At 45.2% G+C, this 15,178-nt stretch overlaps 1 protein-coding gene across 1 annotated transcript in view; it reads left to right on the top strand.

Annotated features, from left to right (window-relative positions):
* Positions 1 to 1,920: 1,920 nt before the first annotated feature.
* PRICKLE2 (prickle planar cell polarity protein 2) overlaps positions 1,921 to 15,178 on the top strand; it is a 179,135-nt gene continuing 165,877 nt past the window's right edge. Inside the window, exons 1-2 of the mRNA XM_075287494.1 lie at positions 1,921 to 2,060; positions 11,613 to 11,698. Coding sequence (XP_075143595.1) covers positions 2,019 to 2,060; positions 11,613 to 11,698 — 128 coding nt within the window. The 5' untranslated portion in view covers positions 1,921 to 2,018. The remainder of the gene's footprint in view (positions 2,061 to 11,612; positions 11,699 to 15,178) is intronic.

Genomic DNA, 15,178 nt, shown 5'->3' with positions numbered 1-15,178 from the left:
ACTGAATAGGCCGCTGACCTGAGCAGTAGGGAGTTGGGGAGTGAGGCTGCAGGGAAGACAATACAACACGAGTTCTGGCCTCCCCCACTGCCCTCCACAAAGGAATTAAATGGCGCTTCAATGGACTCGGGTGTAGGGAATATACTGGTAACCTTGATTATTTCCCAGATAACCCCGTTAAATGCGTTGCTCAGATCCCGAAAAACAGCTGAAATTCAATATTGAAGATGAAGCCTATCAGTAGCAGCGATGTCTCATCTGTAGTTATGTATCAAATACCGGATCATCTGGCAAATGCAATTTCTACGAAAATGATTCCTTGGATGTTGGCACCAAATAGTGTATTCTGCCTTGTTGACTCATCTGTCGGAGCTGCCAATGAGTGGTGGATACAATCTGCACATATCCCTAAAACTGGTGACTAATAGGGACCATCATATGACTGTAATGTAAGTCCTTATTAATACCGCCGCTATATAGACAGATATCTCATCGTTACGCAACTTCGGATCGATGGGTGAATGGACATATCATTAAAATAAAGCTTACATATACTGATGGTAAACATGAAGAGTGGGCGCCACCAGGGGCTCTACCAGGGGTGTGGGGACCTTGGGGGTACACAGGGCACCCAGACCAAGGAGCATTAGGTGGCCCAACCAGTACTATAATCGAGTCTTGCAGATCTTATACTGGGGTCACGGAGTGTCATGTTATGCCTCTGGGTACCATCATGTGTCAACAGAAGGGCAGGTAGAAGCTGGCCTCACGCACACAACATTTATGCATGCTATAGGATGAGCTAGCGGGGTTGTCCAAGACCCAGAATGCATATTGATGGCTTAGCCACTGACCTCACCACTATCAGATTGGTCAGGGTCAGGCACCCAGACCTCGTACCCATCAGCTGTTTCGGCTGCCAGAAGAGCTTTAAGCAGCGCTGTGTCTATACCAGTGACTGGGAGAAGAGCGACAGTCCTCCAGCACCACCACTACAGTGTACAGAGCAGAAGAGATATACAGTATACAGAGCTCCTTACACTGTAGTGTGCTGAAAACTGCCCCATAAATCTGCCCCACTGGTGTCAAAAGTTGTGTAACCTTGGGTGTTTTTGTGGTGGCCGCGCTGCAACTTGTGGCTTCTGCCCACACCATATTCCTTTATTTCACATAAATGGCGTACATGATGTCAGATTTGTGTCTAGGTGCAAGGTCACTGGGGAAATGGCGCCCTCCGCTGGCGTAGGCGTGTTTTCATACAGATAGGGGAATTGCATGGCCTGAACGTAGATGTGAACAGGGCCCTACAGAATCATTTAGGCTAAGGTTACACAATGACATTGGCTATGGCTCCCATCGTGTGACCAAAGATCGCTCAATACCGTCACTTATGGTAGTGAATGGAGTCGCGTTGCAACCCCGAGCGTGCCACGACCGTAACTTCTATAAATCGAGCAATGTCCAATATTTTTACGACTAGTCAAGGTGTGAAAGAGTTACAAGGTGACGCGGCTATCCATGGCCGCCATGTATCCGTAACCTGACTATGGCGAAACATTGTTGCGATTTTGCTGCAATTACAAAAGTAAAGGGTAACAAAATCTACAACCCCCCATAAAGAAAACCTTATAAGTATAGTGTGCACTCTCCAGCTGCTCTCACTCCCTTGCTCAGGTGCGCCAATCTCCTCCATACATGTGTGGGAGGATTGGAGCGACTCTGCAGGTCGTCGCGCGCCTGAATAGCGCGTCCTTCAGGCCGTGACATAGGGAGCCGTCATTGTTCCTTGTGAGCTGGTGGGTGCTGTGTTGGGCTGAGGAGGGGGCGTCCTTCTCTGCCGGTGTCCTCCAGGTCCCCCTCCTCCTCCCCGGCTAGGTGGAGCCTCACACACGGAAACCCCGCGCCTGACTCACTTCATTGATGAGAGAGAAGCCAGAGAGAGCTGAGAGGAGCCGGAGAGCAGGGGACCCCGACACTAGAGACCCCCACACCTTCCCTGAGGACCCCACAGCCTGGACATGTTCAGCAGGAGCTCCTGGAGGAGACATTCCGGCAGATCTGTGAGTACTTGGGAGCTCTGCCCTGTCCTGCTGCTGCTGCAGAACATCTTGCCGGGGTCACCAAGTTCCAAACTATAAATGTAGTCTATAACCTGCTGGGATTTGTAGTCCTATAACAAGAGTAGGTTGCAGTGCCATGGTCTCTAATGCTGTACTTTGCACGCTAGGATTGGTCCTATCCTATGTATCCTGATTGGAGGTGTGCTGGGACTTGTAGTGCCACAATAGAGTGGCTGTTGCTGTAAGTGTCAGCTTCCTACTGTTTGCTTGTTCAGCTCCCACAGCACTGGGAACTACACTGTTTCAACTTTTGTGTCACCTGCTGCAGAACATCTTGCTAGGGTCACTTTACATTATGGGCCATTCTAAATGACACATCTAGTCTGTAACATGCTGGGATTTGTAGTCCTATAACAGTAGCAATACAGTGTTGTCATGCTGCTGCTGCGGAACATCTTGCCAGGGTCACCAAGTTCTAAACTATACACCTAGTCTATGGCATGCTTGGATTTGTAGTCCCTATATGTTGCAGCTGCAGAACATCTTGCTGGGGTCCCTAGTTCTTTGCTTACTCCTCTCCTTTACATCCTATTTTGTGTTATGCTGTGACTTGTAGTTCCACAATAGTTTAGTGGCTGCAGGCTGGGTGCCGTTTGCTTGTTCAGGTGATCTGTTGGGGGTTGTTGTTCCAGAAAACTAGGAACTATACTATTATAGGCTCATGCTTGTCACTTGCTGCTGCAGAACTTCTTCCTAGCATCACTTTACTCTGCAACCTGTGGCTGATTCCAAATGATGCATCTTGTTGGGACTTGTATAGTAGCAATTCAATGTATGCTAAATCTTGCTGCTGCAGAACATCTTGACAAATTAGCAGCCTGTGTCTTGTTTTGATATGCAGTTAAGAAGCAATGATTTGCAGCTGCAGAACATCTTTAGCTACTCTCAGTCTATGCATCTAATGTGGGTCTACTGCTGGGACTTGTAGTCTTATAGATTTAGATAAGGGTTATAGCAGGGAAGGCTAGAAGATTATACCATGAGAAGTGGAGGGCAGAGCTGCTGCAGAACATCTTTTGGATATTTTCATGCATCCCATTTATGATGCCAATCAGACCACTAATGAGCAGTCGTATGAGATTACGAAGAGTTGCTTTTATTCTTCTGCAAAACAGCGCCCTCTTTTCCATGGGCCATGTCTGGTACTGCAGCTTAATCACACTTAGGGGTAGTTCACACGGAGTAAACGCGCGCTCATTTTGGCAAAATATACGTGTAAAAATAAGACTCCAATGACATCGTACACGTGTTTTTTACACGTGTAAAAAAAAATGTCATTGACGTCAATGGAAGTCTTATTTTTACACGTGTATTTTGCCAAAATGAGCGTGCGTTTACTCAGTGTGAACTACCCCTTAGGTTACACCGTGACTTTGTCTGTGATACGTGTTGCTGAGTCAAAGAACGCAGCGTTCCCCTGTCTGCATCACAGCGAATGTAGGGAAATGCAGTCGTGTTTTGACGTGCAAGTTACCATCACCTGATGATTTGCAAAAACCCAAACCTGATGATTGTTTTATGACCATGATGTCACAGATGCGGTAACTTGCTGCAGGCAGGGCAACTTTTAGCTGCTAAAGTCGACAGGTAGCCCTAGTCTAAGGGGTGTTGGGTAAATCGCACCATTGGATTGCATTGCAATTTTGCAACGCTGGGGATATTCGTGGACTGCATGCACACCCATTGATTTTTATAGGCGCATGCAGATGGCCCAACATATGGAAAAAATATAGAGGCATGCGCTATTTTGGTCCATTTTGGAGATCCCAGAGCTCCATTGTAGACTATGGGTTTGTGAACATCACAGACAACACACATGGAGGCCCTCGAAAATCAGCATTGTCACGTGTTGTCCATGATTATAGGATGTCATATGTGTGAATAAGCCCTAAGGCCCCACATTGCAGAAACACGGCTTTTTTTTGTTGCAGATTTTACTTTTTTTGAGCCAATAGAAATGGAAAATATATAGGAAGTTCATTGGGTATATTCACACGGCGGAAAACGAAGAGGAATTCCTCTTTGGTTTTCGATGCGGTCTAGCCTAGATGGGATGCCGATGCAGTGCATTAGTATTCCTTCGTGGCATCCCGCTCCTGATTACGCCCGGATGAATGGGAGTCTTGAGACGCGGACGCCGCAGCTGAATCGGCCGCAGAATCCGTGGCATGATCGAGCAGAACGCTTCTTTTTTCCACATCCTGTTGCAATCTCTGACTCCCATTGGGGAGGCAGTTTCCAGGAGGTGAAATCCGTCCCCAAATCCACCGCAAATTCCTCCGTGTATACACAGCCTTCTACTTCTCCTTCTTGCTAAATCCACTAGTGGCTTTGGCTGAAAAAACTGCAGCAAAATCTGCAACAAAACAGCTAAGTCTGAGGCCCATGTTGCGAAATCGCAGTGTTTCCGACCACAGCAACAGTACCTGCAAAGTGGATGGCATTCTGGCTAACCCCATCCGCACACTGCAGAAAAAAATCTGCTGCGGAAAAGCAGCGTTTTTGAAAATCTCAGCATATCTTATAGGTATAACAGGAGCGGAAAGTCTGCCTTTTTTCCTGCATTTCGTTACGTGGTGCCCTAGTCGTTGCATTTAGATTAGGCTGGGTGCAGTAAACACGGCATGTGAAGAAACTTCATGTATGTTTTTACGTGAAACACACAACGTAAAATTTGCAAAATAAAACAATGCATCAAAACCCATGAATCTTTTTCTTTCAGCTGTTTTATCTGCAGTCTGAACACACCCTTAGTGTTGCAAATATTCCTATACAGGGCTGCACAATTGTCATTGATAGTAATCCATACTTAGTATTGTAACATAATGGTTATCATTAACCATCGTCAATAATTATCGTTAAGTCAGCGGCAGACGATGTCATGTGACTACAGAGCATTACCTGCCCGTCACCTGTCACATTGTAACCCCGTCCAAATCCCGCTAGTTAATTCTCAAATCCCTAAATGGTGGTAGCAGCAGAGAGCAGCCATGATGCCGGCAGGGGGAGAGGGCAGGGAGCTGCACCTGACTCCAGCACAATGCCCTGCTTCAATAATTCACTACGCCATACGGATGTCCTTTCCTTTCAGACTTTTTGTAAATAACCCACTTTATAAAGAGGACCTGCCGAGAGCCTGACACCGAAATAATCCACAATATTATCAGAATTGCTACGTATAATACTAAACAATAGCAGAAAATGTAACAAATGGAAACAATACAAATAATCACCTAGAGTTGTGTTGTATTATAGCGGTGTGAGCCACTGACTGATCCCCTGCCCCCCCTGGAATAATATCTCTCTACTGGATCTCGCATTTTGTGAATTAATGTTATTACTTTGTAGCTATTCACATTGGAAATGATCAATTATCATTTCGTCACATACTATTTATTTCTTTTTTTTTATTTGTATTTTTTCTTGGGATGTTTCACTTTACATGTTGCACATAGGGGTTCCGTTTTGGTTCTGACCCCTGGTCGTGTGATCAGAACCAGCCCCCGGGTCACTCCTCTCCCATTTTTATTTACTGGTAACTGGTCTGCCGGTCCCCAATGCACAGGTAACCACTTGTTTGAACAGATGAGGAGGCGAGGCCCTTGGACCAATCCGAGGGCCAGGTGCTGATTCTGATCATGTGACTTGTTATAAGACCCAGCCCAGAACCCCTAGGTACTATGATCGTGTCAAAACCCCAGGGAAAGTAAGAAACTTGAAACTCCCTTTAAGGGTATGTCTACACAGGGCAACTCACCGCTGATTTTCTGTTGTAGATGGACTCCCACACAGTCTTTTTGTGGCAATTTTTGATGTGTTTTTTTTTTGTTTGTTTGTTTTTTTTAATAGTAGATATGAGATTATAAACTTTAGTCCTCCTTGTATAACCTTCTGACTTTATTGGATCCATTCTCAGCTTAAAAGGGAGATAAACTGCAGTAACCTGACTTGGCCACTACACAGGGTATGGCGCTGTCTGCCTACAACTCCATACACTGCACAGATATCACCTTAGGCCGGGCTGTAACTGAACAGCTCTGATGGCACATCGCTGACATTCGTGTCATGGTCCTATTCACTTCTGGACAGGTATAGGGCCCATCCTTGACTCATAGTTGCATACGCTGGCCCATAATAACACACGGGTGTGTTGTTGCCCTGTGTGAATACAGCACAAGGTAAGAAAAACTTAGTTGTGTGAAGTGCATTACACATTGTGGGACCAAATTGGGAATTTCTAGGTTTCTACAATTGTGTTAATTGTGTGTTTGTCCTGGGGTCAGCATAGGGCGGCCATGACTTTCTATGTATTGTTGGACCGTAATAGGATCGGGTAATATGATCGGCTCGTGTTTATATGTCATTGTGTATGGTGAGGCAGAGCAATTGACATGAAAGTTGTGATGTGACGATGGATTCTAGTACAATGTAGGAGCCACAAAGGACAGGAAACACATTTCATAAACTATACACAGGCATGCATACACTGCCGAGGTCTTAACTGACTTAAAGGCGTTCTCCACCTTGAACAATCCCTGTTTGTTAGACGTTCCCCCTGACAATAAGCAGATCATATTGCGTCCCATTACTGGGACCCCAGTACTCCGCAGTGGGGAAATCATGTTTAGTTACGCTGCACTTTGTAATACTAAGTATCACCTGTGGAGGCGCTGTAGGAAACTTGAGTGCTGGTTAATGCTTCTATGTGGCGGATTCTGTGGCAGATTTGGTAAAGTCTGAATTTCAGCTGTAATGGTAAATTCCACTGCGTAAAGATGGCTTTAATTTTATAGCGTTTGATAAATCGGCCCCGCAGTCTTGCTCTCTGCGGCCTGGCGCCTCCTCTGATGACGGGGACGGTATACACTTTGGCTTGTACGAGCCTTCCTGCATCTTTTATTAAACACACATTTTTATCGTCCCGCGTTTCCGTCCTGGGCCTTGTTATCCGTGTATTTATTTCGTCAGGCAGAGCTGTGTATTTTCCTTGGCCTTGCGTCTCCTGAAAATCTGCCGTTCCCTCTGCATTAGATAAAATTGTTAACAGAGATCAGCACTGAGTGGCGGTAAAGGAAAAATAACTGCGGACGCCGAAGTCAGTGACCCGCTATAACTAGTGCTTGTACAGGAAAGTTCTCCGAGTCCCCCGAATGCACCCCTGCCATATATCTGGACTGGTGATCACACGTACGAACAATCCCATAATCCTACAGATGGCCACATGACCGCTGTGCGGAATATAATATGTATGGCCAGCTTTAGTTCACATCGTCTGTTGGTAAATTTGGGTCTAGGGGTGGATTTATTAAAATGGCCTAAAAGCAAAATTCCTAGTTTTCCATAGCAACCAATAACCAACCAAATGGTTGCTATGGACAAGTAAGACAGCTCTGCTTTCATCACTTATACTAAATCTGCCCCGTCGTGCTGAAGGGAACGTGTCGGCGGTATTGACCTATATAAGGCTGTTTTTTTGGACTGGATATTGACGCGAATCAGAATCCGGTCCAAAAAACGCTTCCCTCGGCTAGCGCGACTCTCGCGGCATTCTGTTCCGGATTAGGCCCAACTCCGTTGCCTCACAGTATGTACAGAACATGTACATGATATCTGTTGGCCGCCCGTTCCTCAACAGACCGAATAATTTACTTTATTGAGCCTGGGCTGCAAAATGGACTCGAATAGGGCCTGCCATGAGTTTTTTTTTGCCCCCGGCCCACAGGCTCCTGATAATACACAGTATAATGGGTCCGTGTACTCTCCATGAAAACAAGGCAAGCACACTAAGGGCTCGTTCACATGGGGCAAGAGGGGGTGGATTTTCCTCAAAATCCGCCCCCTCACAATAGAGGTCTATGCAGATCGCTAGAAGCGAGCTGCCATCTCTTCAGGTGGAATCAGCTGCGACATCCGCCTCGCGGTATCACCCTTCGGACTGGGCCCATTCATAACCCAAAATGGGCCCAAAATACGCGGTTCCGTGTGAACGGGGCCTAACAAAGTACACGGTAGTGGGCTTGAGGCCTAATGAAAAGCCTTTCTACACTCAGTCTATTTAGACAACACAGTTCGTTGTCTGTATCAGACATTGAGGTGAACGGGTCCGTGAAATTATAAATGATAGTTGCTGCGTGTATTCTGGTCTTGGCCGTACGAATAGAGCCTAATGCCATGTTCAGATGTGTTGCAGTTGCTGCGGATATTCAGATGCCTGCGACTACACGTACAGCGAGATCCGCAGCGGAATTTTTCAGACTCTATCCTAAAGGGTTAAAAAATCCCCGCTGGAGACCTTTCGCTAATTACTTCGTACTACTTTTGCAAACGATCTGCTGAGTGTCAGAAACTGTGGCGTTCAATCCCCCCCCCATGTATGGCCTTCTCATATTAATCTGCATACTGGAACGCCAAAGGTCAGCGCTCGTTCACACTCTGCTAGTTTGACACATGGAAGTTGGATGAAATTTGACTCTGCAAGGGTTAATTACACAGGCTCTATTATTTACTCCTGAGAATCTCTCCCATCATGCCTGGCAGTGACTTGGAGACTGGTTCACGGCTATTGTGATGTAAATTTGGAGACTTTCACTGTCTTTGCTTTTTCTTAACTTTCCGTTCGACTTTTCACTCCGTCGTGTCCTCCTTTGACTTGACGCCCTGTGAATGGATTCACACTGGAACTTGGCTTGGCCGCCTCGCTGCGGACTTGTCTCGAATGTATTGTGTTTGCTGTCAAGTTACAGAACAAGTCTATTCCGAAGTGTGTGTTTCGCTTCCCATTAAGCAGATGCTAGAACTCTGCACCTGTCATCTCATCAAAGAGACTGTCACATAATGAATCTCCTCTTCTGACAGCTCCGGAAGATCCTGTAGGACAAATTAGATAGGAACAAGTGTAAGGCCGTGTTCACAACTGCATTGGCGATTCTGTAAGCCGCCTCTATTGCAGGTTCCATCAAAAATCATAGACTGCGCGCAGTGCGCCCTCATCCTGCCAAATTATGGACTTCATATATTTCTAGAACGTTCTATATATTTCCCGTTCCTCTTGTAGCCATTCTTGGCTTTGGCTCAAAAAACTGCAGCAAAATCTGGAACAAAAAAAGCTGCGTTTTCACAACGTGGGGCTTTAGTCTATAGGGGTTGTCCAGGAATTTGCCAAATAGCTATTGAGGCTGAAGAACTGGTGACTTCACTGTCTCTCTCCAGCGACCACGAAGGCCACTGACTGATCACCTGGTGTTAGTGGTGAACCTCTGTTACTTACAGGAGACTTCTTCCCACATTTCTAGCCCCTTCCTTTGGACTGCCATGACGACTTCTTCTATCTGTGACTTGACTCTGTAAAGTTTGCAACACAGATATCTTTGACTCCTCACAGTGGCACAATAGACTGTGGGGCATAATAGAGGTTGCAGTTGCTGCTGTGGGGCATAATAGAGGTTGCAGGGGCTGCTGTGTTGCATAATAGAGGTTGCAGGGGATTCTGTGGGGCATAATAAAGGTTGCAGGGGGCCACTGTGGGGCATAATAGAGATTGCAGGGGCCACAGAAGACCCTGCAACTTCTATTATGCCCCACAGTTGCCCACTCAACTCTATTATGCCCCATAGTGACCCATGACCCCATGAGCTATTAGTTCAGTAGGTAGTTTGGGATCGCAGATGCTTTAGTCCAGGTCTGGGAGGAGATCCCTCAGCAGACCATCCACAACCTCATCAGGAGCATGCCCAGGCGTTGTAGAGAGGTCATACAGTCACGTGGAGGCCACACACACTACTCAGCCTCATTTTGACATGTTTTAAGGACATTACATCAAAGTGTTTTTCCACTTCAATTTTGGGGGTGACTCCAAATCCAGGCCTCCATTGTTTAATAAATTTGCTTTCCATTAATGATTTTTTTGTGCAATTTTGTTGTCATCACATTCAACTTTGTACAAAACACAGTATTCAATGAGAATATTTAATTCATTCCGATCTAGGATATGATATTTGAGTGTTCCCTTTATTTTTCTGAGCAGTGTATTTGGAGATTTTGTAGTGTCCTCAGATTACTAGGTGACTGTATCAGGCTTAACCTTCTGGCTCAGACCGTTTTGTCATCATTGTGGTTTTTCCAGACACAGGTTTCAGATCTTATCTACATCTGTGTTGGGTAGTCACATCTAAACATTGACACAGATAAAAGATTATTGCAGTGATTCACATGTCTGCCATTTATAAGCCTGGCTATAGACCACACAAGATCTAAAACTAGAAAAACCTTGTATGGAGCTGTGTCACAGGGTCTTATCAGTAGGGGTCCAACCCCCTTGTTCTCCAAGGGGTTAAGACATCTGGGCCTTTTCACTTTCATCTCGTCTTGGCTTCCCTTGAGTATGAAGGCGGTCTATAGACTATTGGTCATTCTTGATATTCAGCATTGGACGCCAAGAGAGACCAATGGATGCCCAAAGGGCTAATGCTAGATTCCCGGTAAGGCACCTGTTCTTATTTATTACAATTGGACGTGACCTTATGGGTGACAACTTGTCCATTAAGAACTGGGAATGAACATGCAACTTGGATCCAAACACAGTATTTTGGGAGAAAATCCTCCACTGTAGTGGGTGACCAAGCACAACTATAGGCCATTCTGTATCTTTGCAATATTTTATTTTATTTTTTTTTGTAAAATTTAACGCGAGCTCTACCATAGTTCAGTATGTTTGTGGCCTTCACCAGATCACTGGAGGCAGCTATGAAGGTTATCCTATCACGTAGTAGAAAATATATGCAAATCGGCCCGTCTCAAGAAAGACAAAGAGTCTCTGAGGAAACCCCATTGGCATGGCGGTCATGTAAATGCGCATTTATTCAGGCAATCTTTTTCATTTTGGAGAACTGGTTATTTGTGTGTTCTTAGAATAGAATAAACGTCTGCTAGAATTTAAAGGGGATGTCTACTTGCAGACATTTCTCTTGCCCCTCAATCCTTGAGGAATGTTAATTTAATGGACTGGTCATGGCATGTGTCCAGTTGGCAGGGCCTTTACGAACCATCTCGCGGAGACTGAATGCCAGCCCTTTGAGGAGCCAAGCTTCTTCTAAAAGGCATGGATACCTAGTTCCAATATTCATCTTACAATGTCCCTCTACCTTGACTTCTTACCTTCCTTCTTGAACGTTCTTCATTTTGATAGGAGAGCAGCCCATTGAATACAAATGTACATAGATCCTTAGTCCTGTGAATGGACAGGTCACTGCCTCCCACAAGGTCACCACACTCCTCTCCTGCTGCCGCCATCATTGCTAGGATCTTTATTTGCAGACAGCCATGACTCAATGCTTACCTGGGCCTTGCAATTGTTGACATCAGGGAATCTTGTGCATGAAATCTAACCGCAATTCGCATCCCATGCATGTGAAACGGGTTTCCATATGACTCTTGCCATTGATGACCTTTCCACAGAACAGAACAGATATAATCCTTTTCATTTCTCATTACCAGATCACAGGTTTTGCTGAACCAGAGCGTGGACAACCATGTAACGCCTGTGGTGACCGATGTCCTGGACTGGCCTTACATAAGTGGAGGTAAGAAAAGTTTCTTTTATCAAGATTAAAGAAGAGCTTATGGAACGGAGTACAATCTGTACGTAATATTGGGGCCCATACCCCTACGGGAATGCTGTGTGTTTGCTTGTGCTGTATCTTTTTCTTTAGGTTGCTCCGTATTAGCCAAATGGGCCATATCTATGGTATATATGCCCTAGAACACAATGGGGGAGACTTAATAATCACAAGGCATCAAAATTCTGGCACATTTGGTACCAAAAAGTGGTATGGAAGTTGCAACTGACTTGAGTGGTTCTCCGAATATGAAGCTTGGTGGAAGATGCACCAGTGTGTGCCAGAATCCTGACACAAAATTCTGGTGCTGAGTAAGTCAACTATAGTGTTATATACTTACACTAGACTATCTATGTCTATTTGCACACAATTGTGTGTTATAGGTGTGTTTAATGGATGGCACACTGAGCATTTATTTTCTTTTGGCTCCACACACGACTATGTATCACTGGTCTATTCCTGTGATCCTTGAGACAGACCTCAGGACAGATGCTTGTCCTGTCTGATTTGGGGTCCAAACTCATTGAAATGTATAGGGTTGTGGCGGGCATGGGCAGCATACTGATATCCTGCATGCATTTGTGCGTGTAGCCTAAGGGTATGTTCATACGTAGTTTTCGGCAGTGGATATTGACGCGGAATCTGCCTCAAAAACCGCAGCCAAAACCGTCTCCCATTGCCTTCAATGGGAGCCACTCGCTTCTTTTTTTCTGCTACTAGCTGAATCAGCCCGCGGCGCGAGGCTCCCTCCCCATTTAGGCCCATTCATTTGGCCCTAATCTGGAGCAGAATGCTGTGACGGGATGCCGGTGTTCTGCACCAGCATCCTGTCGCAGCTAGCAAATTCCACCGTGTGAACACACTCTACAGATGAAACCAATCTACTGTCATATGACACTGTGATAAAACTGGTGCATTTTTAAAGGGAATCTGTCAGGGGTACTTGTGGCACTAAATCGCCTATAGGTCCTTATGGATCAGTGGCTTGTTCAAAAACACGTATTCCTGACATTGCTCTTGGCTGCATTTAAAAAAATCAAACCATTATACTTGCGTAGTCACTGACTAATCTCTTGGTGCCTGCGCAGCTCTTCACTGAAGCCAAGGAAACACACCTAGTCTTTACTGCGCCTGCGCCAGAGGTCCGGTGCATGTGCACTTAAACCAAAGCTCCTTCTCTGGTATTGGTATGTCATTTTAATTTTACACTAAGGGCCTATGGTTGGTTTAGTGTCCCAAATACCCCAGACAAGTTCCATTAAACCTTTCTAGCCTAAATCTATACTTTCTAACTATAGAGATGATTACTAAATGTGTCGGTTAAGGAGTGATTAAAGGCACTAATAAGATTGGAAAAACAAAACCTGTATTCCCTCTTCCATGTAACAGCGCTACACCTGTTCACAGGTTGTAGGTGGTATTGCAACTCTGCACCACTCACTTCAGTGGTGCAAGTGCAGTCTATTGCAATTGCTATTGAAGTCTGTAAATAGCAAATTGTTCTGAGGTTGGCTGATGTGTGATGGATTATTTTGCTTTCTTCACTTTATGCAAAGTGTGCAGAGAATGTTCTATAACGGGAATAAGGGCAGAGAGGTGTTCTTGTAGCCGCCGTTGGCATTGGCAGGCTGCACAGCAAGCGGAATAGAAGTAACATTGCCAGGGGTGACTGCATAATTCATTACTGCTGGATTTCGAATGCAGGACTTTACTCCAGGATTGGTCGTGGAATGAATCACTGCAGAAGAGTTCAGGAGCGGTCTACTTTCCATTAAATAATACATACATCTACTCGGTTATATAGGGGCACGTAATACCCGGGTCTTATCGAAGAAAAACATGGAATTTAATTAAAGTAGCAGTAAAAATGACTAATATAGGAGTCGTGTTGAGTGCAGCATATTCATTGGATCAAGTACATTTGTATAGACATGGTTTAGTTACAGTACATGGCTCCTTTCTGAAAAGGAATCTGATATATACATGTTGTTTTATTTAAAACAAATTTTTGTTAATCATATTTTATGTAACTTTTTAATTTTTTTTTCCTCCTTAATATGACTGACCGATTCTGTAGAGATATTCTTTGCAGCAGTCATCTCACTTGCACAGATGGGATTACAATAGAAGATAAAACCACTGACCGATCATGATATCCACTACTGATATGAGCTCAAAAAACTCTCCCCTAGACCTCTAGTCTAGTAAGGCCGGGTTCACACGCGGTTTTTGGACTGGAATTTTACGCGGAGGCCGTCTCAGATTCCGGTCCAAAAAATGGCTATCCGCTACTGGATGCCGGTGCAGTGAACCAGTACACAGTCGTGGCATTCCGCTCTGGATTAGGCCCAAATGAATGGGCCTAGTCGGGAGGGAGGTGTCGCGCGGCTGGATCGGCTGCGGAATCCGCCTGAAGAAAGGGCATGTCGCTTCTTTTTTCCCGCGAGCAGGAACAAACCACTCGCAGAAAAAGGAAGTGACCGGCTCCCATTCATGTCAATGGGAGGCGTTTCTGATGAGGATTCTGCGTCAAAATCCAGCCCAAAAAAACCCAGTGTACCCGGCCTGAGTCAGCTCTATTAAGACCTAGGACTATGGTGTAAATCATGTCACTAAATGGTGTTACCAGATCAAAGGAGAAGTTCAATGATTTGTACAGAATTCAGGACAAAAATAACATTTGGACACATCGCCATATTATGTCATCTGCCGTCTCAAAGGCATAATATGGCAACACACAGATTGCTTGCTGGTCTCCACTAATATGGAACTACCATTACTTTGTGCCGTCATATAGGCCCCGATTCTGTGACTTGAGGCCTCCTTTTAAGAGGGCTTTCTGGAGTACCGATGCTAAGGGAATTCCGTATGTATCCCTGGCTTTAGCGGAAGAGATATAACACAAGACACAATGGCTTCTCCTAGGACTGATATCCTTGCACAATCCACCAGATTACGGTTTCTATCTTTCGCTGGCAGGTTGCTGAATGATGGCGGTGTTCCGCTCTTTGCCTGTGCTAATCGCCGTCCATGAGGCCCAGCGTGTGTACCTGCCCTGTGTCTAGATATTATGATAATACCGCTCATAGATGTGAGAACCAGTATTTGTAGAGTTTCCGGGTCTAAGACTGTGACGGTTCAAATAAAGGGTCTATTTATTCTGCAAAGCTGTCAAGAATTCCTGAGCGAGCACCTGTCACCATGAATAAACATCTACGGACTCAATAAAATGGAAAAGTGTTGGCTTGTCATAGATTTTATACAATGCAGAACTTCTTTTCCACCTGTTTTTTTTTTTTTTTTTTCTTCTTCTTCCCCTCTATGCCTTCCTCTGTGTAATGCCTGGTCAGAGTATGTGAGAGAAGTCTCGTCTTGAGGTGCCCATACATTGACTTAGACAGGGTTGGATGTGTAGGGTTGGCCTACTCTCATCCAGCAGGAGAT

Source organism: Leptodactylus fuscus, chromosome 9 (assembly GCF_031893055.1).
Source record: "Leptodactylus fuscus isolate aLepFus1 chromosome 9, aLepFus1.hap2, whole genome shotgun sequence".
In the NCBI taxonomy this organism is placed as follows: Eukaryota; Metazoa; Chordata; class Amphibia; order Anura; family Leptodactylidae; genus Leptodactylus; species Leptodactylus fuscus.
This window is presented reverse-complemented; position numbering and strand designations above follow the sequence as displayed.